Source organism: Drosophila bipectinata, chromosome 4 (genome assembly GCF_030179905.1).
Source record: "Drosophila bipectinata strain 14024-0381.07 chromosome 4, DbipHiC1v2, whole genome shotgun sequence".
NCBI lineage: Eukaryota > Metazoa > Arthropoda > Insecta > Diptera > Drosophilidae > Drosophila > Drosophila bipectinata.
In genome coordinates this window covers 14,059,614-14,085,333 of record NC_091740.1, presented here as the reverse complement: position 1 = coordinate 14,085,333, position 25,720 = coordinate 14,059,614, and the positions used below count along the sequence as shown (strand labels likewise).

The following is a 25,720-nucleotide window of genomic DNA, read 5'->3' as shown; positions in this document are numbered from 1 at the left end:
TTGTCAATGATTGGTCAATCATGATACAACCCAGAAGAGGGCTCCAGGAGTGGCCAGCTCACCTTCCCTGAACGTCACTATGGAACGTAACGTTCTTAGTCTTCCTTACCTTCATTCTTGAAGCCTCATTCTTGAATGGGGAGTAGTTAACAGAAGTTAACCGAGCAGCGGCAATGTCCGATTATTTAAGAGCTCGCTCTGGCCAAACTGCTGACACAGCGTCTCGCCGGATGCCCATACATAGCGCCGAGCACTGCATATTTGCGTGGCCGCTATGAAATACATTTGTTAGCTTTAAGTTTCAGTATTTAACGGCACAGCCAAGAAATTACTGAACACCCCTTCAGCCTGACGTCACCAAGAACGCCATGGAAGAAGTACTCGTTGCGGCAGCTTTAATCTCTACTTCGCAAGGGAAGGAAGTAGTCTCAAAAAATACGACAAATCCAAACAGCGAATTGAATAGCTCGTGCGGGAACAGAAATTAGCGTGTCGTGATTAGCAAAGCAACGTCTTAAGAAAGCGACCCGATCACTCGACCAGGCTCTTCACCAACAGGAAGGAAATGCACAGCTGAGGTACACCCAGAATCTATCGCCAACAAGCACAAAACAATTGAAACGACCACCCCGATAAGAAACTCGTTGGGATGCTGGGCTCGCAGCGACGAAAACAGACTGCAACATTCGCTACACATCTCCAAAGTGTCTTCCAGCTAAACCCTGCCTCGAATAAATTCCTCTTACCACTAATTCAGCCAGAAGCTACCCCTCCGCCAACTACACTTTCATTCCGGCCGAACGAAGTCGAAAAAGTCATAAGAGAGCTAAAACCAAAAAGGGCTCCTGGAGGTGCTCTATAGAGGTCGTCTGTTAACTATTTAATGGGATCATTAATTATGACTATTTCATAAAAAAGTGGAAGAAATTCATTATCATAGACAACTAGGCCTTCTATCTTGTTTAAGATAGTGGTGGCAAAACTCTCATTTTAAATAGCACGCGTGTATAGGGTATGAAATTTTGCCGCAGCGCTGCCGACACATGTATAGTGTGAGCACGCTCTCATTTTTTAGAAGCTCTCTCATTTGTTCTCACTTACTCTCGTGAGATGACAGGTGCTTGTAACTTTCTCGCATTTGAGAGACAAAATTTATACCCATGAGAAATGAAAATTAATTTAGCCGACGTTCAGACCTCACTGCAGCAAGACTACTTCGTTCTTTATTGGGAAATCATAACTGAAAAAAATGTTTTCAGAAATTTGGGAGGAGCAATTTTTCTTTATAGAAAATATGGATGGAGAAGCCCAATGCTTAATTTGTTCAAAAATAATTTCCATAAAAGTTTCTTTTAATTTAAAAAGGCATTATAATAGTTTACATTCCATTTTTTCGGAATTTACAGGAGAAAATCAAAATAAAAAGCTGTTGGAATTAAAAGCATTTTATTTTTTAAATTTCATATATGAAAAGGATATAATATATAATAATTATAATAAAATTTGTAATGATATTGTCACTTCCCTCTTTTTTTTTTGTGCGCACTGCGTTTATGACAAATATTGGTAAACCGGTGTTTACATACTTTGTGAATTACAACTTGTGAATCTTAACAATCTTAAAGCCTAAACCGTATCGCTTCGCGAGTGCTGTGGTATATTTGGAGTCGAATTAATAATTTGTCTAAATTCTATTCCAAGCATAGCTCAGCTCTGCTTCTTCCCCGGCTTATCTATATTTCTGCATTTCTCTTTTGCACTCTTTCAAAGCTCCCGCTTCGGCTTCTTGTTTGGCACAGTGGTTCAAGGTATTGTGTTTTTAACTTTTTAAATATTAATTTTTGTTTTATTAAATAAAAAAAAAAATAAAAATAAATAAAATGGAATTTAAACTTGTGTGTGCCATTAAGTCTTGTAACAAAGAGCTGATCACTGGTTTTCGTAAAATCAATGACCAGCTCTATGCGCTTGACACTCAATTTAGTGGCCTTCAGCTGCTAAATGAGTCCCCTAAGCGTAAGAAATCCGCTGTTTCTGATCCGCTTCAGCCTGCTCAGCCGACATTAATGCAGCCGATTATATCTCTGGCCACCCCAAGGGCTAGAACTGAGAAAAATTCGTCAGAATTTCTCATGGATAATGAGCAATTGTCTGATATGTCCGCCATGGCATCCCTTCAAGTGATGCCACAGGGCCTAGGGAACGAAACCCCCATTAGAGTCACCCAAAAGGGTATTCAACAGTCCGGACCACCGGCACCGACTGATGCTGCAGTTCTTGTACCTGCGACACCAAAACCCTTACAGGTGATTCCTCCATCGAAACATATATTTGAAACATACATATATTTAAAAATACGAAAGTTGATATTTCTACCAAATACCATTTCCGATCGTTCAGTTATATTGCAGCTATAGGAAATAGTCGGCCGATTCTAATGAAAATTGGCAGGTTGGATTAACTGACCAAAAATAGAATAATTTGTAATGATATTGTCACTTCCCTCTCTTTCTTTCAAGCGAACGGTCGTGTTTTTTTTGTGCGCACTGCGTTTATGACAAATATTGGTAAACCGGTGTTTACATACTTTGTGAATTACAACTTGTGAATCTTAACAATCTTAAAGCCTAAACCGTATCGCTTCGCGAGTGCTGTGGTATATTTGGAGTCGAATTAATAATTTGTCTAAATTCTATTCCAAGCATAGCTCAGCTCTGCTTCTTCCCCGGCTTATCTATATTTCTGCATTTCTCTTTTGCACTCTTTCAAAGCTCCCGCTTCGGCTTCTTGTTTGGCACAGTGGTTCAAGGTATTGTGTTTTTTAACTTTTTAAATATTAATTTTTGTTTTATTAAATATGAATCAATGACCAGCTCTATGCGCTTGACACTCAATTTAGTGGCCTTCAGCTGCTAAATGAGTCCCCTAAGCGTAAGAAATCCGCTGTTTCTGATCCGCTTCAGCCTGCTCAGCCGACATTAATGCAGCCGCTTATATCTCTGGGCACCCCAAGGGCTAGAATTGAGAAAAATTCGTCAGAATTTCTCATGGATAATGAGCAATTGTCTGATATGTCCGCCATGGCATCCCTTCAAGTGATGCCACAGGTCCTAGGGAACGAAACCCCCATTAGAGTCACCCAAAAGGGTATTCAACAGTCCGGACCACCGGCACCGACTGATGCTGCAGTTCTTGTACCTGCGACACCAAAACCCTTACAGGTGATTCCTCCATCGAAACATATATTTGTTTCTCTGCTTGCCCGTGATACTTCAGAGATTGAAATCTCGGCTTATATCAAAGCCAAAACAAAAGCCGATATAAAGGTGGAGGACATACAAAAATTTAAATATAATTATACAAGGCGCACGTCTTCTTTCAAGATTCGTGTGCCCGCGCTGATGTTCAAGACGATTTGTTCTCCCAGTTTTTGGCCAGAGAATCTTTTCGTCCAAGAACATCAGCCTAGTTCCGTGAAAAAAAAAAGTTAATAAAACAGTGGGAGTGAGACTTCCCAATATCGGAACCACTGACCAACCCTCCACCTCTTCTTTGGCCACTAACCCAAAAAACTAGTTGCCTCACTAACTCTTACCTATCAGAATACAAGGGGGCTACGTAGCAAACTCCCCAAGCTATATTCTGATAGTTCTTCCTTTGCATCCCACATTATAGCCTTTACAGAAACTTGGTTAAATCCGGAGATCTTTAGCTCCGAAGTTTTTCCAAGTAAGTACACCACTTTTAGACGGGATCGATATCAGCAAAGAGGAGGTGGAGTCCTCATTTCGGTAGACTCTACTTTTGCTTCTGAAGAGGTGAAATCCCAAGAGTTTGGTGACATAGAATTTATTTGCGTTAAAATCACTATGTCCGTGAAAGCTTTATACATTACATGTTCATATATACCTCCTATGTCTGAACCGCCCACATATTGGCAGCATTTGTCCGCTATTCGATACGTCTCTAATCTTATGACGGATCGTGACCAACTTGTAGCGGTGGGCGACTTTAATATCCCAGAATTAAAGTGGTCCAACGTCGATAACTCACCATCTTTGTCACTTATCACTCACCTTGACTTCACCGCCACCGTGACATGTTTGACATGTCCCTAAGTTTTGTATCTGATCCTGATGGTACCGCTCTCTCCAGAGCTTTTCCCCTTTCAACCCCAGAGGATCCTTATCACCCCACGCTGGAGGTCTCTATCGAAACTAATCCTGGTATCGATCAGATGTCTCTATGCGTGGCAAATAAGATTCGCTGTTTCCGTAAAGCTGATTTTCAGAAACTTAATAGCCTTATTGATACATACGATTGGTCCGATATTCTAGCATGCACTGATCTTAACGTCACCTTAGAAAAATTTTGTTCTTTAAATAAATTTTTTGACTCCTGCGTGCCATGGAATTATCCGTCCGCTTCAACAAATCCTCCTTGGTGTATAAGGTGCCTCACTAATCTAAAAAATATTAAAAATAGGCTCTTACTAAAATATAAAAAAACCTTCAGTAGTGTTGCTTTTTCAAGATACCTACTAGCTCGGTCGAATTTTACCGTGCATAACGCGGATCCAAAGCAGCTTTATAATTTTGTAAACACTAAGCGTATTTTTTTTACCCCTGCTTACGTTTGAAAATTTGCTCTGCGACCTCTGATCAGGCCATTGCCGATCTATTCGCAGAATTTTTTCAAACAACTTATTCTCCGCCTAAATTGACAGATCAGCCTTACGAATATAACATTCAAGCAGCAAATCTTATTTTCTGTCCGTTTTTTTCTGAGAACAACTTATTATCTGGTATTTTAAGGGTAAAACCCATTTATTCGCCAGGCCCCGACGGAGTACCAGGCTGTGTGCCAAAATACTGCGCCAGGGCTCTGTGAAAACCTCTTCTAAGACTTTTCAACTTATCTTTGGATCGATTTTTCCCGTTAAGTGCAAGGGATCATTCATAATTCCCCTACATAAAAAAGGGAAAAAGTCCGAGGCTGCCAACAACAGAGGCATCTCTAAGTTGTCGGAAATTCCAAAGTTATTTGAAAAATTAATTACCCCTCATTTGCAACACCTTTGCTCTTCGATTATCACTCCTTGTCAGCATGGCTTTATTAAGCGTCGCTCCACCACCACAAACTTATTGGAGTTGACACCCTTTGTCATAAGGAATATCAAACCGATGTAATTTACACAGACTTCAGCAAAGCATTTGATTCAGTTAATCACTCACTCTTGTTGAGTAAACTGAATATGCTGGGATTTCCTATAGACCTCCTAATGTGGATCTCCAGCTACCTAGATGGAAGGACCCAAAGAGTCTTATTTAAAAACATACAGTCCCGTCTGGTCCGTGCTACATCCGGCGTCCCTCAAGAAAGTCATCTTGGCCCGTTATTATTTACGCTTTTTATAAACGACTTGCCCCCTGCTTTAACGAACTCTCTAGTTCTTATGTATGCAGATGATGTAAAGCTTTGTCTTCAGTACAAATCCATCTCTGCCCAATGCAGTCTTCAGTCTGACCTTACCTAGGTCCTTGAGATCATAGTGATGTGAAAGCACCGCGCCAATGCCATACGCTGAGGCATCTGTCGTTAGATCAAACACTTTTTTATAGTCGGGGTACCTGAGGACATCCTCAGGGGCCAGAATGTTACGCTGCGGCTCGGTAAACTGTACCTGGATGCTTCTGGATCTGTGTCTGCTGACATTTCCAAGCTCCCCTTTTATAATGCTCGAAATGGGCTTAGCTATTGATGCAAAATCTTTAATAAAGCACCTATAATAGCCAGCCAAGCCCATGAATGATCTTACTTGGAAAATGTTTTTGGGCTCAGGGAATTCTTTAATGGCCCTGACCTTTTCTGGGTCTATCGTGGTCCCCTCGTTGGTGACTACAAACCCCAAAACTTTAACGCTTTTTTTGAAGAAGACCGATTTCTGCGCTGACACTCTCATGTTAGCGTCGTGTAGGCTCTTTAGAACCCAGTTCACGTTTCGTATGTGGGCGTTTTCGTCCTCTGAGAAGACGATAACATCGACATAGACGTAGCAAAATTTGCCAATCTGTTCTCGCAGTACGTCGTCGATGGTTCTTTGGAAGATGCTGGCAGAATTCCTTAACCCGAATGGCAGTCGGCGAAACTCGTATTTTCCCTCGTTTACGGAAAAAGAAGCTTTTTCACGGTCACGTTCTGCCAGAATAATTTGGTGGTAGCCAGACTTCAAATCGAGCGTTGTAAAGTATTTGGTTTTGCCTAAATTCCCTAGTATCATAGGGATAATTGACATAGGGTAGCGATCCGGTATTGTCCTCTCGTTTAATTTTCGAAAGTCTAATACTAGTCGCATTTTACGGTTTCCAGATTCGTCGGTGCCCTTTTTATCTACTACCCATATTGGGTTATTGTAGGGGGATCTTGACTTCTGGATTATGCCGTTTTTTAGTAGGTCTTGGATTTCGTCATTGATGAAATCTGCCGCTCCCATCGTATACGGATAGGGTCTGGCATAAATGGGCTCCTCATCAACTGTCCTGATGGTGGCAACCACAGACGTGTTGTAAGGTAACGCCTTATTTGGGCTTGCGAAGGCGTTTTTCCTGTCGCTCAGCATTTTTGAATATGCTCTTCTGACCAAAGGTGGTGCACTAGAGCAGTCCAGCAGGTCAAGGCCGATGATGGCATCAAAGGAGGACAAATCTGGTAGGATGAAGAACGTAGCCTTCAAGTTGAACAGGGATACGAAGCATTTTTTTGTTATTGTGGTAACGCCATGGATGGAATGGATGGAATGTACCGAGAATGGCGAATCTACTGGGCGGACGCCTTTCAATTCTTCGTATGGACGGATGAAATTTTTTGACGCGCCCGTGTCTATTAAAAGCTTCATTTCTACACCTGCTACTCTTCGTCTGATGAGGGGTAGCAGGGACTTTCCCCTAAAAAAATAATGACGTCCGAATCGTAATCTTTAATAGCGTCGTCGTCAATTTCCTGAGCCGCGCTTGAAGCTGCGGCGGTATATTTGCTCCCGGTTTCGCTCGCGCCCTGCGCGCCGTGATTTACCCTCTGCCTTATGTGTGGGGCAGATCGATCGGACTCAGCCGGCTTCCTGTTTGGGTACGCCGGGGCTAGGGATGGCCTAAGCATCTTGGACAGCGATGGGTCGATGTCCATGGGTTCAGGAGCGCCTCCACTGTGTGGGGCAGAGTGTACTTGCGCCTTGTGTTGTTTGACGTAGTACGGATTTTTTCCAGCATTTGTTTGTGCATTTGCCTGCGCAGAGGCCTGTCGGTATTCTTGCGCTTTTGGGTGCTGTTTTCTATCTTTATCCTCTTGGCTTTTGGCAAATGAAGCCGCGAAGGAGTATCTTTCGTGGTTAGATTCCACTTCTTGTGCCAATGCGAGAGCAGAAGGCATATCGGCTTTGCCGAGAAAACGACATCCGTGAGGCTGCGCTTAAGCCCCGAGATAAATACTAGGAGTGCGTCATCCCGGAATTTGTCACACAAAACTTTTGCCGCCGAGGCTTCTTCAATATCAGTGCCATAGATTGGGGTTCGTGGATCTAGTCTTCAGAGTCTGTGCTTGAGCCAGATAACAAACTCGAGAATTGATCCCTCCATAACCTCAGCACGACCTCTGTTTCTGTGACAAGATTTCCATCATTGTCCCTGCACGCCACTGTACCAGTCTTAAATCCTTGGGTCAGACGCTTGACCCTCTGGTAGAAGTTACGTGCTTCATTTCTGCATCTGCTGCTCTCTGTGCTCTCACACTCTCGCCCTTCCTGCTCTTTCTTCTTGCGTCTGAAAAGGCATTTTTCGTCTCTTCTTCTCGACCTGTAGACATCCACAATCGCTCGTGTCGCCCCAGCTTGTAGTGTTCTTCCGTAGGCGGCATCCTTTGCAGCTGTTGCGTCATGACACTCCTGATCGTACCATGGATTCCTTGATAGAGGACGCTGGAATCCAAGCACTTCTTCAGCCGAAGCTCGCAGGGAGTGAGATATGAGCGCCCACATATCGCTTATGTCTTCAGGTATTGAAGGTGCTCGGCTTAATAGCCCCGAGACGTGAGTGGAGAATGCATTCTTCGCCTGTTGTGATTGCAGCTTTCCGATGTCCAGCCTTCTTAACGCACTTCGACGTGCAATCTTCGCCACACATAGCCGTGTGCGAATCTTAGCTGCAACAAGATAATGGTCGGAGTCTATGTTGGGACCCCGACAGGATCGCACGTCGAGTATATTAGATGCGTGCCTTGCATCGATCACAACATGATCGATCTGATTTCTGGTCAGTCGATCGGGAGAGAGCCAAGATGCTTTATGGATGTCCAAATGACGGAATCCAGTACTACGAACTACCATATTATGCGCAGCTGCAAAGCCTATTAATCTGAGACCATTGCTCGAGGTGGTCTCACGTAGGCTAAATCGCCCGACGGTGGCACCAAAGATGTCTTCTCGTCCTACCTTGGCATTAAAATCCCCGAGGAGAATTTTAATGTCATGGGAAGGACAGCGGCCATAAGCTCGGTCGAGCTCCGCATAGAAAGCGTCCTTGGTGGCATCATCCTTTTCCTCCGTTGGGGCATGTGCGCATATCAGGCTGATGTTAAAGAATTTGGCAGTAATTCGGATCGTTGCAATTCTCTCGTTTGTTGGCCGAAAGCGAGAGACTCGGCGCCGCAGCCTGGCACCTACAACGAAACCACAACCAAATTCATGCCGTTCTGGATGGCAGCTGTAGTAAATGTCACAGTTCTTCTTCTTTATGCAGCCTTGTCCTATCCATCGCATTTCCTGGATAGCAGTGATGTCAGCCCTACATTTGTTGAGGGTATCTGCTAGTTGTTGAGCAGCACCAGGTCTGTACAATGTTCGTACGTTCCAGGTGCATACTCTCAAATCATTGTCCTTTTTACGCTTGCTATGGTCGTCAACGTTAGATCGGTTCCTTTCCGAGGCTTCTCTTGCTTCCTTCACTGAAATTGTGTTTTACATGGGTGGATTTCAAGTCCTACGCCACAACCTTTAGAGTTTATAGAGTTAGGACTCTCGTCGCGCGCTTTAGTTTGCCACTCAACGGCTGTCGAGCGACAATCCAGGGAGAACCACGTGGAGGTAGTGCGTCGGCTTGAAGAAAGCAGTGACAGGAATCATGCTGGCATTCACCAATTTGAATGCAATCAGACACTTTGACCTGTATGCTTTCCCCCATTCTCCCCATTCCTAGTCTTTGCTAACAGTAAAAATAAATTCAAGCAGATTTTTAAAAATTTAGACGCTATTTACGAAAGAAAGAGCCCAGCGTCGGAATAATCTTTTATGCATAAAGTTAAAAGCAGATACTTCGCTTCTGATTCATTTCAATCTCTTCGACGATCTTATTACTGAACTCATTGCGTCAGGAGCAAAACTAGACGAAATCGACAAAGTTTTCCATCTTCTTTTAACCCTTCCTTCCTTCCTTTTAACCAGTTATAATGGAGTTGTAACGGCAATAGAAACTCTATCCGAAACTAACTTAACATTAGCTTTTGTGAAAACTCGAATTCTTGACCAGGCAATAGCAATAGGCAATAAGCAATAAGCAATAGGCAAAAAAAAGCTTAAAACCACCAAGTTTAAAACTAAAGCAATGAAGAAGTTTAAAAAGAAACCGTTTGAGCCCCATTTCCAGGAAAAACCTAAATGTTTTCATTGTAGAAAATTGGGTCATCTGAAGAAAGGTTGTTTCTTATCCTTTATTAAAGGATAATGGAAATAGTGGAAAAGAAAGGCAGGCGCTGATAGCAGCAGCGACAACAACAGCACAGAAGTAGTTTTGCTTTCATGATCGAATCATCATTAATGATACAGCACTGTTCTCAGAGTATGAGCGTTTGAGTTTGCGAAACGAGGAGAGTTTATACATGCAACCGCCAAAGGAATACTCAACCTTACTAGCTCTGGAAACCAAATCACACTACCACAACGTGTTGTATGGTAAAGACAGTCCACACAACTTAGTTACTGTGAAGAAGATGCAGGACGCTGGGATGACCATTGAATTCAATCCTAAAGGCGTAAAAGTATCCAAAAATTGTAATTGGCCTTCGATAAGTGAAGGACATAGTGATAGTTCACATAAGTGAAGGAAAATTTCGAGAAATAAAACATAATAGCCTTTTTAATAATTAAACTTCTTTTAAACAACGTCGAGTTAAACCATGAATTATGCGAGGCCTGTATAAATGGAAAACAATCTAGATTGAAATTTCAAAAATGTAAAAATTAAGAAAGTGTCCAACGAACGCTATTGGTTCATTTCGACGTCTGTGATCAAATCACACCCTCTACCGTTTATAATAAACACTATTATTTATTTTTTATTGATCAGTTACATTACTGTGTAACATATTAAAAAAAATACGGATGTTTGGTCGGACGGATGGATGGATTAAAGTCGGATGTTTGTGTTTAATAAAATGCAAGTCGGATGTTTGTGTCTCTTTTTTAAAGAATTTTGTTGCTAAAAAAGAGGCTTACTTTAATTGATATTGATAATAGGAGGGAATATCTTTCTAACGAAATGCGTGAGTTCTGTATTGAAAAAGGCATCAGCTATCATTTAACGGATCCTCACACTCCAAAATGAAATGGTGTATCAGAACGGATGATTCGAACAATCACTGAAAAGTCTCGCTCGATGATTAATTGTGCTAAACTTAATAAATGTTTTTGGGGTCCCCAAGTAGAGCGTTACAAAATATAAACAAAGCACCGTGTGAGATATGGCATAACAAAAAGCCAATATTCAAATATTAATCATAAGCAAGCTGCTAAATGCTTGTTTGATATTTAATTGTCGATAATTGTACTTATAAGTCGATATATGTAGTTTATACTTGTATAAATATACATATATAGATCGTTATCATTTTTTTTCCGAAAGAGTACGAATTTTCCGGTACTTGTTCATTTTCCGTGCCTCTAACGCTGCTTCTACTCCGCATCAGGCAACAACCGCCTACAATCTCAACAAACCTTTTGAGTTTTTTTTGGGTTCCTGAAGTTTTTTTCCACATTGGAATTGTGCCGCACACGACTTTCCTTTCGACATCGGAGCCACTAGTTCCCACTTGTTCCTTGTAATCGTATTTCATCCTAGATCTCACCGTTCTCATCACTTTAGTGTAACCGGCCACCGGCTTTAGTGTAACCGGCTTCGTACGAGGCACCTATTGCGCAAGTCAGTCGACAAGCGTTGACCAGCGAATTGGATTCTGAGAATGCCCACGGGAGACGACAAAAAGCCGCGTTCGATTCCACCCATCCGTTTGGACAGATCTCAATCCGCATCTCCGCGGACGCCTCTTTTGAATCCTAAGGCTACCAGTGCCAGTCCAAGGGCAAAGAGTGACGAATCCGTCAATACAATCCCCGGTCCTTTAAAGAGGCAGACTCACTCCATTGCGAAAATGGCCCAAAGTGCGGTCGAAATGGCGCTGAAAAAGTTCATCACTACAACAGATCGAATTAGCCAATTTGAGGCTAACATAAATACTCCGGGCGCCCCAGAAACGGAAATGGGCTCCCAAAACATATGCGAAGTCCATCGGGACCGAATTCGGGCACTGTGGGAGAAGGTGGAGAAGAGCTATGAGAGCTGCTCCTATTTGCTAGCCGTGTCCGACGACAATGCGGCCACCGTGACTGTGCTGGAATCGAAGTACAGCTTGCCCGTCGAGAGGTGTATTGCCCAGCTTCGGGAGAAAATTGCTTCCCGATCCACTCAGGCTTCCGTCAATGTTCACACGCCCGCGTCTACAGGCTGCCGGTTACCTCCAGTGGATCCCGAGGTCTTTGAGGGTGATTATCTTCGGTGGCCCACCTTCAGAGACTTGCTTACGGCCATTTACATCCAAAACCCGCGGCTCACCCTGGTAGAGAAGTTGTTCCACTTGCTGTCTAAAACAAGTGGTGACGCACACGCCATTGTGTGCTCCGCTGACCCATGAGGAGTTTGTCGCTGCGTGGCAAAGCCTCACAGACTGCTTTGAGAACCGGCGGCTATTGGTCAATAGCCAGTTGAAGATCCTTTTCAACATCCTGGCTATTTCTCAAGAGTCCGGGGTCGCGCTGAAGGAGCTGCAAGCCACCATTCAGAGTTGTCTGACAGCCCTAAAAATATCCTCCATCTGTGTTGGGGCTTGGGACTGCCTCTTTGTATTTATGATTTCCTCAAAGCTCCCCAAAGTCACACTTTTTATGTGGGAGCAATGCGTACATAATAAGGCCGAAATTCCAACATAGAAGGAGTTATATAACTTCCTGACAGAGCGCCATAGCACTCTGGAGGCCATCGACGACGTCAGGCCTAGTGGCTCCGGGCAATTTCCGCCAAGGTCGGGACTTCCTACTGCCCCTGCTCGGATGCTCAATTCATACGAGACTCGAGTGGTTCCAGGCCAAATGGGCTGCGATCTCTGTTCGATGGAGAACCACGCCATTCGGTTATGTCCGCGTTTCCTAGAAATGGACGTCAATGGGCGCTCTGACTACATAAGGAGGAAGCAGTTATGTTTAAACTGTTTTGCGCGATGGCACCAGCAGCGAGACTGCACGAGCGCCCATACGTGCTTCACATGCCACAGCCGACACCACACCCTCCTGCACCGCGGCAATCCGTTCGCCACCGCTCCAAGTCCGCCTACGCCAGCAAACGGAGGATCAGAGGATCAGTTGAATGTGCAGGTGTGTTTCGCTTCCGGGTCAGGAGCCGTCCTACTGGGCACGGCCCTTATCAACGTGTGCCATTTGGGGTGCAGCGTCCAGGCACAAGCACTGATAGACTCAAGGTCCGAAGCGACTTTCATAACGGAACGACTGTTCAACCTTGTCAAGTTTCCCTTCAAGACAATTCACGCCCAAGTTTCCGGCCTTAATCAGACCATTTCCGCGCAGTCTACTAAATTGTGCCATTTCTCCGTTCGGCTTACGTTCTTCCACAGTTAACTGTCCGACATTCCCCTGGCGGAACCCAACATCTTTGAGAGCTCCCAAGTCAATGTGTTCTTAGGAGCTGATTCTTCCGTCCATTCTCCTCGGTAATTCCAAGGCTAACATCTGCTGGTCGCTTCTCGGTCAGGAGACCATTTTCGGATGGGTGCTGACAGACCCATTATCTCCAGCCAACCCCCGCAGCGTGTACGTTTTTTCCACACGAGTTGCCCGCAGCCTCGGTGACTCACTGGATTAGGGAGATGTGCCCACACAGATCCGCCGCCGTTAACCACGGGACGGCCTTCGTCCGTCGTTCATCGGGTTTCGTCCATCGCTTGTCCGCCCGCATCATCCGCACCTAGGCAATTTTCCGCCTCTCGCCACCCGCGCTGAAAAGCGCACCCGCGCTGAAGAGCTCATCCGTGCTGAAGAGCTGATCCGCGCTCGCCCCTCTCTATCTCGCCCCCCTATCTCTCTCTCGTCGGCCGTCGTCGATCGTCCAATCTGGTTGTAGCGTTTATTATTACTAAGTTAAGTTTTTAGTCTCATGTAAGCAGCGAATAAATCTGAATGCGTTTAACCTAACGACGCCCCCGACTTCTTTCGTTTTTCTTACTGGAATCTTTTGCGGCAGCAATGCCCCCCTACAACAGTACAGCATACAATAATTCTACTTGCCACAAAAGAACAAAGCACATACCCATTAAATATAATATTATAAGAAAACAAATTGAAAGAAAACTAATTTTTGTAAAGTATATTCCCACAGATCTGCAGATCTCTGACATATTGACTAAACCACTACCAAGATTCACCAAATTGCATTGCCTTGGGAAGCCAACTGACTTTCTCAATAAAACGACTCCGAATGAAAAATTTATTTTCTGGAGAAAGCAACATGAAATGGATCTATCACACTTTTTTTAATTTATCGAATTTAATACATACTACCTAAGTTTTCTATTATCTTACATTTGAACCTTATTTAAGTAAATCTGTTTATACTTGTTTATTTTGTTCTATTATTTTATTGAGTTGGGTTTTACTGGTGTACAAGTAAATTTATTACTGGTCATTTATTTAATTAAAATTCCAAGCATATCTTAGAGCTGCTTTCTACTATTCTTCTGTTTTTTTCTTTCGTGTGCAATAGAGATCTTATCTCTATTTCTGCAATCTCTATTCTTTTTTCTCTATTTCTTTGCTCTTTCCAAAGCTCCCGCTTCAGCTCCTATTTGGCACAGTGGTTCAAGGTTCTTATAGTGTTTTTTAACTTTTTATACATTTTTTTTTTTATTATTAATTATTAATATGGAATTTAAACTGGTCTGTTCGATGAAGTCTTGTAACAAGACAATCTCGTCATCGCAGCCTACCATCATTTGCTGGCTATGTGAAAACGTAACACACGCCAAGTGTGCCGGGCTGACTGCCTCAGTTTCGGATGCCATTTCCCGTAGGTCTGATTTACATTATTGTTGTAATAATTGTCGTGCTGTCCAATATGAAATGAGGTCGTTATTGAGACAGACTAAGAATGGATTTAAAGAGTTGATCACTGGTTTTAATAAAATCAATGACCAGCTCCGTGCGCTTGACACTCAGTTTAGTGGCCTTCAGCTGCTAAATGAGTCACCTAAGCGTTAGAAATCCGCTGTTTGTGATCCGCCTCAGCCTCCTCAGATTAGTGGTGCCACACTATGATGAATGCAGGAGCTGTGGGGATGTAGAAGAGGAAGAGACAGTCGCACACCTCTTATGCTCTTCGCTGGGGCGCAGCCGACTCAAATTCTTGGGTGCAGCAGCTCTCACGGACCTAACAGACCTCGCGGAGATCGCTCCCCGCAGACTCGTAGCCTTCATTCGTAAATCAGGAAGGGACCTCGAGCTGCCGCAGGAAAGATAGCATAATCTTGGGAACATTTGCTGAGAGGAGGGTGGAGGTCTCCTTGTAGGACCTCTCGCCTGTGCGAAATCACAAGGAACCCCAGCTGCTCGTGTGGGCGTGTACAACTCCGTATGCATGAGCATTGGCAAAAAGAATTAAGCAGCGAGAGCAATGGGATGCACACTACTGACTTTATACTTAATGGATCCAAATGCAAGCTTTCTTGTACGTCTTTTTGGTCTTGCCCTCTGCAGGCTACGTATACTCTGGATGGGATTGCCTTAGAGAAATTAACTCAGGTTAATGATCTCGGCATCTAATTCTAAAGACATCTAGAGACCCGAACTCAGACGGACATGTTCATATCAACTCAGAAGGTGATCCTGATGAAGAATATAGTTTAGTGTTGATTGCCAACTTTCTCAGTTGGTACAAAAATGCTCTCATGACACTTGTAATTTATTGTTTAATTATTATACGCGGGTTTATGTTTACAGTACAATTAATAACTTTATTAATTCTTCAATTAACATCCGCTCTGAGTCGTGATCAGCTTAAGACTAACTTATGATCTAGGCTTTCGAAGCTGTGAAATTCTGCGAGGTAAAAGCTCACTTATACAGCATGTGTACATACACATAGGATTTCTGTGTGTATGCATGTAAGTATATATGACACCCAGCGCGCAAGTTTCGACAATATCTTTGTTGAAAATTAATTGTATCTTACAATATTTTTATCGAGCTTACATGTTAACGTCTTGGTGGTTATATATTCGTTTAACTTGATCCTTATAAATTTTATGATTCGGGTTATCCACAGATACGAGATAATTACCCTGCTGCTCATAACCTTCGATACGTTTATATTTTGGTTGTGATTTACCTACTTTATTATTTTTGACAAAATCGTTCTTAAAATTATCATTAGATTCTATAGGTTGTTTTGACATAAGCTTTATTTTATTGTCTGCTATCTTTTTAGATAGTTTTTCGATGTCTTCAGAAGAGAGTAAATTATTTAGAATATCGATTGGCCTAATGTTAGTTGTATTATGGATTGTGTTGTTGTATGATATTATAGCCTTTACAACTTTGTCTTTCAGGCTATCTTTATTGTTAGGATCCGCATTGAATAACCGTATGTATTCGTTTACAGTCAGATGAAGGCGTTCAATATCTGAATTTCCAGTTTTTTTTGTATGGGGTCGTGAAATGGATCTGGACATCATTGTCCTGGAGGTATTCCCTAATTATTAGTATATTAAATTCATTGTTCGTAAACATTTTCTTAGGTTTTCCTAGATATTGGAGTCTTAGTTTAATTGCGTTAAGCAGAGAAATCCATGATCAGTCTTTTAAAAAATGTGTTGTTGCATATTTACTTAATTTATCGATTGTAGTAAGGTACATGATATTTCGTTGTGGAAACCATATATCCATATGAATTATATCATTCAGTTTTTCAGATGATTCGGTTATACAATAATTCTATCTAATTGGGCGGCGATCATATTTAGCTGTGTTGCATATATTGCAGTTATTTATATACTTATGAATTTCTTTTAACAAATTAGGGTAATAATATAATTGCTTAATTTCTAACAAAATTTTATTTATGCCCCTGTGGTTGTTTTTTAAGTATTCATTTTCTATAATTTTCAACATTTTCTCTCTATCTGTAACGTCTTTTAATAGTATACATGTTTTTAGTACTCTTAAATTTGTATTGTTGGAGAAATATTGTCTATAATTTTCTTGGAACATTAAATATAATTTTGTGTCTTCGCAATTAATTACAACTAGTCCTTTTTCGGGTATTATTTCTTATGACTTTTAACAATTTTTCAACATCGCCTTTTGTTTTAACAATGTGTCTAAGTTTCTTTTTGTACAAGATCTTTGTGGATCGTGAATCATTTTCACCAATGTTAAGTATTATTTGAATTTTAAAAATATTTAGACATTTTTCGGTAATTGAGATAAAGTTTCGATCGTCCGATATTGCAGTGTGGCTGGTTTCAATATCGTCCAATTCGCTATTAAATAATTTTATTAGCTGTTCGGAGAAATCCTGATTTTCATCTACAACGTTTAAGACGTTGATGCGGAGATTGTTTTCTATTTCGGCCAAAAAAATATCTTCGCTATCTATCTCGAGGCTGTCTTCGTCTGCTTTTGCGCTATTGGAGCTTGGGATTCTACTGAGGCCATCCGCCAGAGCGTTTTCTTTTCCTTTGATAAAGCTTATATCGAAATCAAACTCATTTAACTGAATTTTCCAACGTTGAAGTTTTAGATTTGGATCTTTTAAATTGTTTAGCCAAACCAAAGGTTTATGGTCTGTTTTTATCACAAATTTCCTTCCGTACAGGTAATGTTTAAAATATCTGGTTGCCCAGTAAATGGCTAGGAGTTCTTTCTCGATCGTACTATAGTTTAGTTCGTGAGTTTTGAGCATTCGACTCGCATAGTAAATGACTTTATCATCTTGCATTAAGACGGCTCCTAACGCATAGTTGCTTGCGTCCGTGACGAGAGTAAATAGTTTTTTAAAGTCGGGGTATACTACAATTGGTTCGCTTGTGATTAGTAATTTAAGTTTATCAAATGCCTCTACGAAGTCTTCATCTTCTAAGTTTACTCTCGAATTTTTCTTCAAATATTTTATAAGGGGCTGTGCAATTTTTGAATAATCTTTTATGTACCGTCTTAAATACCCTGCCATGCCCAAGAAACTTTTAATCTCTTTTTGATTTGATGGTAGTTTGATTTTGTTAATTGCTTCGATTTTGGTTTTAGTAGGTTTTAGCCCTTCTTGATTCACTATGTGCCCTAAAAACTCGATTTCTTGTTTTGCAAATTGACACTTGTCAATCTGGAGTTTTAGGTTTGATTTCAATAGACAATCAAATATGGCCTTGATATGTTCAACATGTTCTTCTATGCTCTTAGAAAAAATGAGAACATCGTCCATATATACAAAACATATGTGTCCTATGAATGGCCTAATGGCATACGCAAGAATTCGTAGTGCCCACTGGATGTAGAAAATGCTGTCTTATGTATTTCATCCGGATCCATCTCGATTGGGTAAAACCCTTTAGCGAGATCTAAGCTTGTGAAAAACTTACATCCACCTAATTTGTCAAAAATTTGGTCAATATTGGGTATAGGAAAACGATCCTCGATTGTCTCTTTATTTAATTTACGGTAGTCTATAACTAACCGCCACTTCTTGAGATTTGAGGCATCTGTCTTCTTCTGGACCACCCATAACGGACTATTATATGGACTATTAGAGTGTCTAATTATTCTTTGCTCGAGCATCTCGTCTATTTGTCTGTTAACCTCCTCAGTATGAATCTCAGGATATTTGTAAGCTTTTGAGTAACATGGAATATCGTTTCTTGTTTTAATGCTATGTTTGACTTCGTTAGTAAAGGTCAGATTTTGATAATTCCTATAAAAGAGGCAATCATATTCATGTACAAGCTCTTCTAGCAAAACTTTTGATTCCTGATTGATGTCGATTTTTTGAATTGAGTTATTAAGAGTTATAAGTTTGTGTGTTATATTAATAATCGTCGTCTTGTATAAAAAGATTTAGAGTGACGTTATTAATTATTAACTTCTTGTTGGGATAATCTATGACGGCATTTAAATCGTTTAGAAGGTTCCCTCCTATTAGCCCGTCGAAATTTTGATGGAAATTATATTCGAGGAATTTACACCAATAATTTTTATACCCTTGCAGAGGGTATTATAATTTTGTCCAAAGGTGTGCAACGCAGTGAAGGAGACATCTCCGACTCTATAAAGTATATATATTCTTGATCAGGATAACCTCCTGAGTTGATATGAGCATGTCTGTCTGTCCGTCTGTCTGTCTGTTTCTACGCAAACTAGTCTCTAGAGATAATTACCCTGCTGCTCATAACCTTCGATACGTTTATATTTTGGTTGTGATTTACCTACTTTATTATTTTTGACAAAATCGTTCTTGAAATTATCATTAGATTCTATAGGTTGTTTTGACATAAGCTTTATTTTATTGTCTGCTATCTTTTTAGATAGTTTTTCGATGTCTTCAGAAGAGAGTAAATTATTTAGAATATCGATTGGCCTAATGTTAGTTGTATTATGGATTGTGTTCTTGTATGATATTATAGCCTTTAAAACTTTGTCTTTCAGGCTATCTTTATTGTTAGGATCCGCATTGAATAACCGTATGTATTCGTTTACAGTCAGATGAAGGCGTTCAATATCTGAATTTCCAGTTTTTTTGTATGGGGTCGTGAAATGGATCTGGACATCATTGTCCTGGAGGTATTCCCTAATTATTAGTATATTAAATTCATTGTCCGTAAACATTTTCTTAGGTTTTCCTAGATATTGGAGTCTTAGTTTAATTGCGTTAAGCAGAGAAATCCATGATCAGTCTTTTAAAAAATGTGTTGTTGCATATTTACTTAATTTATCGATTGTAGTAAGGTACATGATATTTCGTTGTGGAAACCATATATCCATATGAATTATATCATTCAGTTTTTCAGATGATTCGGTTATACAATAATTCTATCTAATTGGGCGGCGATCATATTTAGCTGTGTTGCATATATTGCAGTTATTTATATACTTTTGAATTTCTTTTAACAAATTAGGGTAATAATATAATTGCTTAATTTCTAACAAAATTTCATTTATGCCCCTGTGGTTGTTTTTTAAGTATTCATTTTCTATAATTTTCAACATTTTCTCTCTATCTGTAACGTCTTTTAATAGTATACATGTTTTTAGTACTCTTAAATTTGTATTGTTGGAGAAATATTGTCTATAATTTTCTTGGAACATTAAATATAATTTTGTGCCTTCGCAATTAATTACAACTAGTCCTTTTTCGGGTATTATTTCTTATGACTTTTAACAATTTTTCAACATCGCCTTTTGTTTTAACAATGTGTCTAAGTTTCTTTTTGTACAAGATCTTTGTGGATCGTGAATCATTTTCACCAATGTTAAGTATTATTTGAATTTTAAAAATATTTAGACATTTTTCGGTAATTGAGATAAAGTTTCGATCGTCCGATATTGCAGTGTGGCTGGTTTCAATATCGTCCAATTCGCTATTAAATAATTTTATTAGCTGTTCGGAGAAATCCTGATTTTCATCTACAACGTTTAAGACGTTGATGCGGAGATTGTTTTCTATTTCGGCCAAAAAAATATCTTCGCTATCTATCTCGAGGCTGTCTTCGTCTGCTTTTGCGCTATTGGAGCTTGGGATTCTACTGAGGCCATCCGCCAGAGCGTTTTCTTTTCCTTTGATAAAGCTTATATCGAAATCAAACTCATTTAACTGAATTTTCCAACGTTGAAGTTTTAGATTTGGATCTTTTAAATTGTTTAGCCAAACCAAAGGTTTATGGTCTGTTTTTATCACAAATTTCCTTCCGTACGGGTAATGCTTAAAATATCTGGTTGCCCAGTAAATGGCTAGGAGCTCTTTCTCGATCGTACTATAGTTTAGTTCGTGAGTTTTGAGCATTCGACTCGCATAGTAAATGACTTTATCATCTTGCATTAAGACGGCTCCTAACGCATAGTTGCTTGCGTCCGTGACGAGAGTAAATAGTTTTTTAAAGTCGGGGTATACTACAATTGGTTCGCTTGTGATTAGTAATTTAAGTTTATCAAATGCCTCTACGAAGTCTTCATCTTCTAAGTTTACTCTCGAATTTTTCTTCAAATATTTTATAAGGGGCTGTGCAATTTTTGAATAATCTTTTATGTACCGTCTTAAATACCCTGCCATGCCCAAGAAACTTTTAATCTCTTTTTGATTTGATGGTAGTTTGATTTTGTTAATTGCTTCGATTTTGGTTTTAGTAGGTTTTAGCCCTTCTTGATTCACTATGTGCCCTAAAAACTCGATTTCTTGTTTTGCAAATTGACACTTGTCAATCTGGAGTTTTAGGTTTGATTTCAATAGACAATCAAATATGGCCTTGATATGTTCAACATGTTCTTCTATGCTCTTAGAAAAAATGAGAACATCGTCCATATATACAAAACATATGTGTCCTATGAATGGCCTAATGGCATACGCAAGAATTCGTAGTGCCCACTGGATGTAGAAAATGCTGTCTTATGTATTTCATCCGGATCCATCTCGATTGGGTAAAACCCTTTAGCGAGATCTAAGCTTGTGAAAAACTTACATCCACCTAATTTGTCAAAAATTTGGTCAATATTGGGTATAGGAAAACGATCCTCGATTGTCTCTTTATTTAATTTACGGTAGTCTATAACTAACCGCCACTTCTTGAGATTTGAGGCATCTGTCTTCTTCTGGACCACCCATAACGGACTATTATATGGACTATTAGAGTGTCTAATTATTCTTTGCTCGAGCATCTCGTCTATTTGTCTGTTAACCTCCTCAGTATGAATCTCAGGATATTTGTAAGCTTTTGAGTAACATGGAATATCGTTTCTTGTTTTAATGCTATGTTTGACTTCGTTAGTAAAGGTCAGATTTTGATAATTCCTATAAAAGAGGCAATCATATTCATGTACAAGCTCTTCTAGCAAAACTTTTGATTCCTGATTGATGTCGATTTTTTGAATTGAGTTATTAAGAGTTATAAGTTTGTGTGTTATATTAATAATCGTCGTCTTGTATAAAAAGTTTTAGAGTGACGTTATTAATTATTAACTTCTTGTTGGGATAATCTATGACGGCATTTAAATCGTTTAGAAGGTTCCCTCCTATTAGCCCATCGAAATTTTGATGGAAATTATATTCGAGGAATTTACACCAATAATTTTTATACCCTTGCAGAGGGTATTATAATTTTGTCCAAAGGTGTGCAACGCAGTGAAGGAGACATCTCCGACTCTATAAAGTATATATATTCTTGATGAGGATCACCTCCTGAGTTGATATGAGCATGTCCGTCTGTCCGTCTGTCTGTCCGTCTGTCTGTCTGTTTCTAGGCGATCTAGTCTCTTAGTTTTGAAGCTATCGTCTTGAAACTTTGCACACACCCTTTTTTCCTTTGCACGCAGTATATAAGTCGGAACGGCCCGGATCGGCCGACTATATCCTATAGCTGCCATATAACTGATTGATCGGAAATGGTATAACTTTGGTTTTTTTAGAGTTACAGAGTTCAAATTTGACATGAGAGCTATTTTTGGCAACGCATTACGACATGCCAAATTTCATAAGGATCGGCCGACTATATCTTATAGCTGCCATATAACTGAACGATCGGAAGTGACCCATCTTTCGTGTTTTTGAAGATAGAAAGATAGAAACTTAATATAGATTCTATTTTTGGCCAGTTGATCCATCCTACCGAATATCAGTAGGATCGGCCGCCTATATCTTATAGCTGCCATATAACTGAACAATCGGAAATGGTATTTGGTAGAAATATCAACTTTTGTATTTTTGAAGATAGAAGCTTGGGACATGTTTTTAGATTTTTTATTGTAATTAATTGGTTTTATTATGATGTAATCATAAGGATCGGCCAACTATATCCGATGTTTGCGATAAATATCCGGTTTTAACTGCATGGGTATATAAACTTCGGCTCCGCCCGAAGTTAGCTTTCCTTTCTTGTTCCTTAAATTCCTTAAATGATGGGAATCTACATTTTTTTATTTTTATTTCGTTTCCTAGAGCTCGTATTTTTATATCAACATTGGTTTTCCATTTTGGGTTACAGACGTTTTCGTTAATGATGCTGAACTCTGCTCCAGTATCTATAACGAAAAGTAGTGTCCTAACGTGAGTTTTAATTTCTTTATAAGGTAATCTTCTGACCCTACCGATTGAAAATTTCCACCCGACTGATTAATTTCCATTGGTTCCGAAAACAGTTTATTTTGCCCAGAGGACTGGCTGTTTCGGCTATTTGTTGACATTTTTGAGCATGCGCTAGCTGAAGTGTCTTTTGCCTGTTTTTGGCTATCATGGAACCTTGAGTTGGTACTGAGTTTATTATTGCCAGGTTTGAAGTGGGTTTGCTGGCCTTTATTAGAATCGTCCGTCTGAGGTACTAGTTGCTCATTAGAATTTTTATTATCATCGCTGAAATTTGACCTATAGTTTGGTTTACTATTTTTATTAGTTTTCCGGAAAGGTCCGTAAAACGTATAATTCTGATGTCTAGCATCCTCGATGATTTTATAGGCCTCATCTAATGTTTCGGGGTTTCTAGCGAAAATCATAGTCTTAGTCGGCTCTGGCAAGTTATCTCTAAATACTCGCAAGGCAATTCTGTTTACTTCGCCTGTGCTGTATGTCTCGTCGTTGTCTGTAAGTATACGATTTTGCAAGCGATTTGCAACGTCGTTAATTTTATCATAATATTGTTCTATTGTACCGTCTACCCTACACATTTTAAGCATGTCCATTAAGTTATCGCTGCTTTCTTTTTCTCCGAAGTTTTTTAGCAAAATTTCTTTGAGTTTATCCCAATTTTCGATTTTACCGTACCTGTGAATAACTGGTCTTGATATTCCTACACATTTATTTCGTACAAACCCGAATAAGATTTTTCCCGTTGCATCGTCGTAACCGGCGAGCGTTGGCATAATTGCTTCAATTTGCGAAATAAAGTCTGGCAATTGGTTAACGTCGGTGCCATCAAAGTTTTGTACATTTTTCAAGTAGTTCAAAGTTAAATTAAAGGCGTTAATACTAGTAGCATCCATTTTTAACTTAACTTAACTTAACTTATGTGTAAATTACCCAGACAAGAAAAAGTTTTAATTTATGTTTAGAACCACGGTTTGTCAATTGTTGCTTCGCACCGATCGCCTTGTTCACAGTTTCCAGTCGTAGCGGTAAGAAAAGCTTGTAGTTTACCTTCTCCACGTTCGTCTTAGTTTTTCGTTCTTCCTTCTTATCTTGTTCTGTGTGTTACGTAAGGTGCTTTTATCACGTGTGCGCTTTGTATTTAGCGATGTCCAATACTACATTTTTCCCTCTGTTAATGTAAAATATAGTACTGGAACACGCAATTTTAGAATTTATAGTTGTCGATATTAGGTAGCTGTAGTTTTATGTTTTAAATCCTCGTCGCCAGTTTAGTGTTGATTGCCAACTTTCTCAGTTGGTACAAAAATGCTCTCATGACACTTGTAATTTGTTGTTTAATTATTACACGCGGGTTTATGTTTATAGTACAATTAATAACTTTATTAATTCTTCAATTAACATCCGCTCTGAGTCGTGATCAGCATAAGACTAACTTATGATCTAGGCTTTCGAAGCTGTGAAATTCTGCGAGGTAAAAGCTCACTTAAACAGCATGTGTACATACATATAGGATTTCTGGGTGTATGCATGTAAGTATATATGACAATATGAACCGATCGTTATGGCTTAGCCCGCACATAGAAAGTGCTAGTGTCAGCATAATCGTAACAAACGGTCAGCATATGCATACCCCTCGCGCCTCCACTTGAGAGCGCATAGCAACGTATATTATTATATTCCTTTATACACAAGTACATAGCCGTCTCTCTGCCGCCGCCTGCGAGCAGCGCTGCTACGAGACTTAGCCTTACTTAGACTTAAGAAATATTGTAAAAGAACAGAGACATTTTGATCGTTGGAGCGGCACCTCAACAGCTCCTTCCAAATAAAAACCAACCAAACTCAACTCTTGGTAATATCCTTCATCACATGGCGACCGTGACAGCGATAGAACATCGAAGGACAGCGAGGGATTAAAAGGGATATACCCAGGAGGAGTCGCATAAGCAAAAAAAAAAGCAGGATAAGCTGAAAAATAACAGGAAAATCGAAAATGAATAATAAATCTACAAAAAATCTGGGTGAGTAGAGTGAAAGCAATGGGCAATCGCGGAGGAGCTACGAAAAAAATAAAAAAAAGAGTAGCAAACCTAAAGTGGCTACTCTACGTAAACACTCCACCTCCCGCGTGAGCTACAGCCCAAAAACTTCAATCAGAACTAGATAAAAATAAAAGCCCAAAAATTGCCACCACTTACTCAGTACCAATAAAGAAAATTAATGAAAAAATAATAACAAAACCTCCACCACCAAAGCCATTACCGAAACTGAAAAAGACGTGCCCGAAGGATTGCCCTGGACAGCCCCCACTGCAACCACACCTGTGCGAGGACCGGCACCAGTAACGCCTGAGTCCAAAAGGCCCCGGACAGCAGCAGCAGCAAATAGAGTGTGGGAATATGCCACCTCCTGCGCCACCGAGGGAACGTCAGCGTAGCCAAACCGGCGACGACCAGCTGACGTGGAGAAAAAAAGGGAAATCAACTGAGGAGAAACATTTTTTTTAACCCATGCACTGCGTTGGATAATTTTTTTGATTGCACTGCGATGCATATTTTTTTTTATATACTATAATATTTTTTGAAAAATTGAGCGGAACCTTTTTTGCCCAATTTGAAAGTATGGCCCGTATAGCTGTACAAATAATAGGTAGAAAAAAATGTTAGATAAAAACTCAGATTTAAAAAAAAATCTTTAATTTAAAGGAAAAAATACGATAAATTCCTAAAATTTATGTAAAATTTTAATTCTTTTCTAATGAAAGAAAAAAAATAAATTCAAAATAGCATAAATTCCTAAAATTTATGAAACATTTTAATACCCTTTTAATGAGAAGTAATAGCATAAGTAAAACAGATCAAATAAATGATTCTGACTATTACTTCCCAGAAAAATTAAGTTACATTACAAAAAATTCGTTAATAAAATTGAACCCGGAAAAATCGACCTTCAAACAATTACAATATTGTTAATGATAATCGTCATTATAATGTTAGCAA

At 39.9% G+C, this 25,720-nt stretch overlaps 1 protein-coding gene across 1 annotated transcript; it reads right to left on the bottom strand.

Annotated features, from left to right (window-relative positions):
* Positions 1 to 7,573: 7,573 nt before the first annotated feature.
* On the bottom strand, positions 7,574 to 8,736 carry LOC138926916 (uncharacterized). Its single transcript, XM_070282527.1, has 2 exons — positions 8,714 to 8,736; positions 7,574 to 8,618 (listed from the first exon to the last, which is right to left on the bottom strand). The coding sequence occupies exons 1-2, from the start codon at positions 8,734 to 8,736 to the stop codon at positions 7,574 to 7,576; spliced, it is 1,068 nt and encodes a 355-aa protein (XP_070138628.1).
* Between the last annotated feature and the right edge of the window lie 16,984 nt (positions 8,737 to 25,720).

Coding starts and splice junctions, on each gene's coding strand:
- LOC138926916 (XM_070282527.1), bottom strand. CDS start 8,736: ATGAATTTGGTTGTGGTTTCGTT. Junction 8,619..8,713: donor AATTTGGTTGTGGTTTCGTT/GTAGGTGCCAGG, acceptor CTTTAACATCAG/CCTGATATGCGCACATGCCC.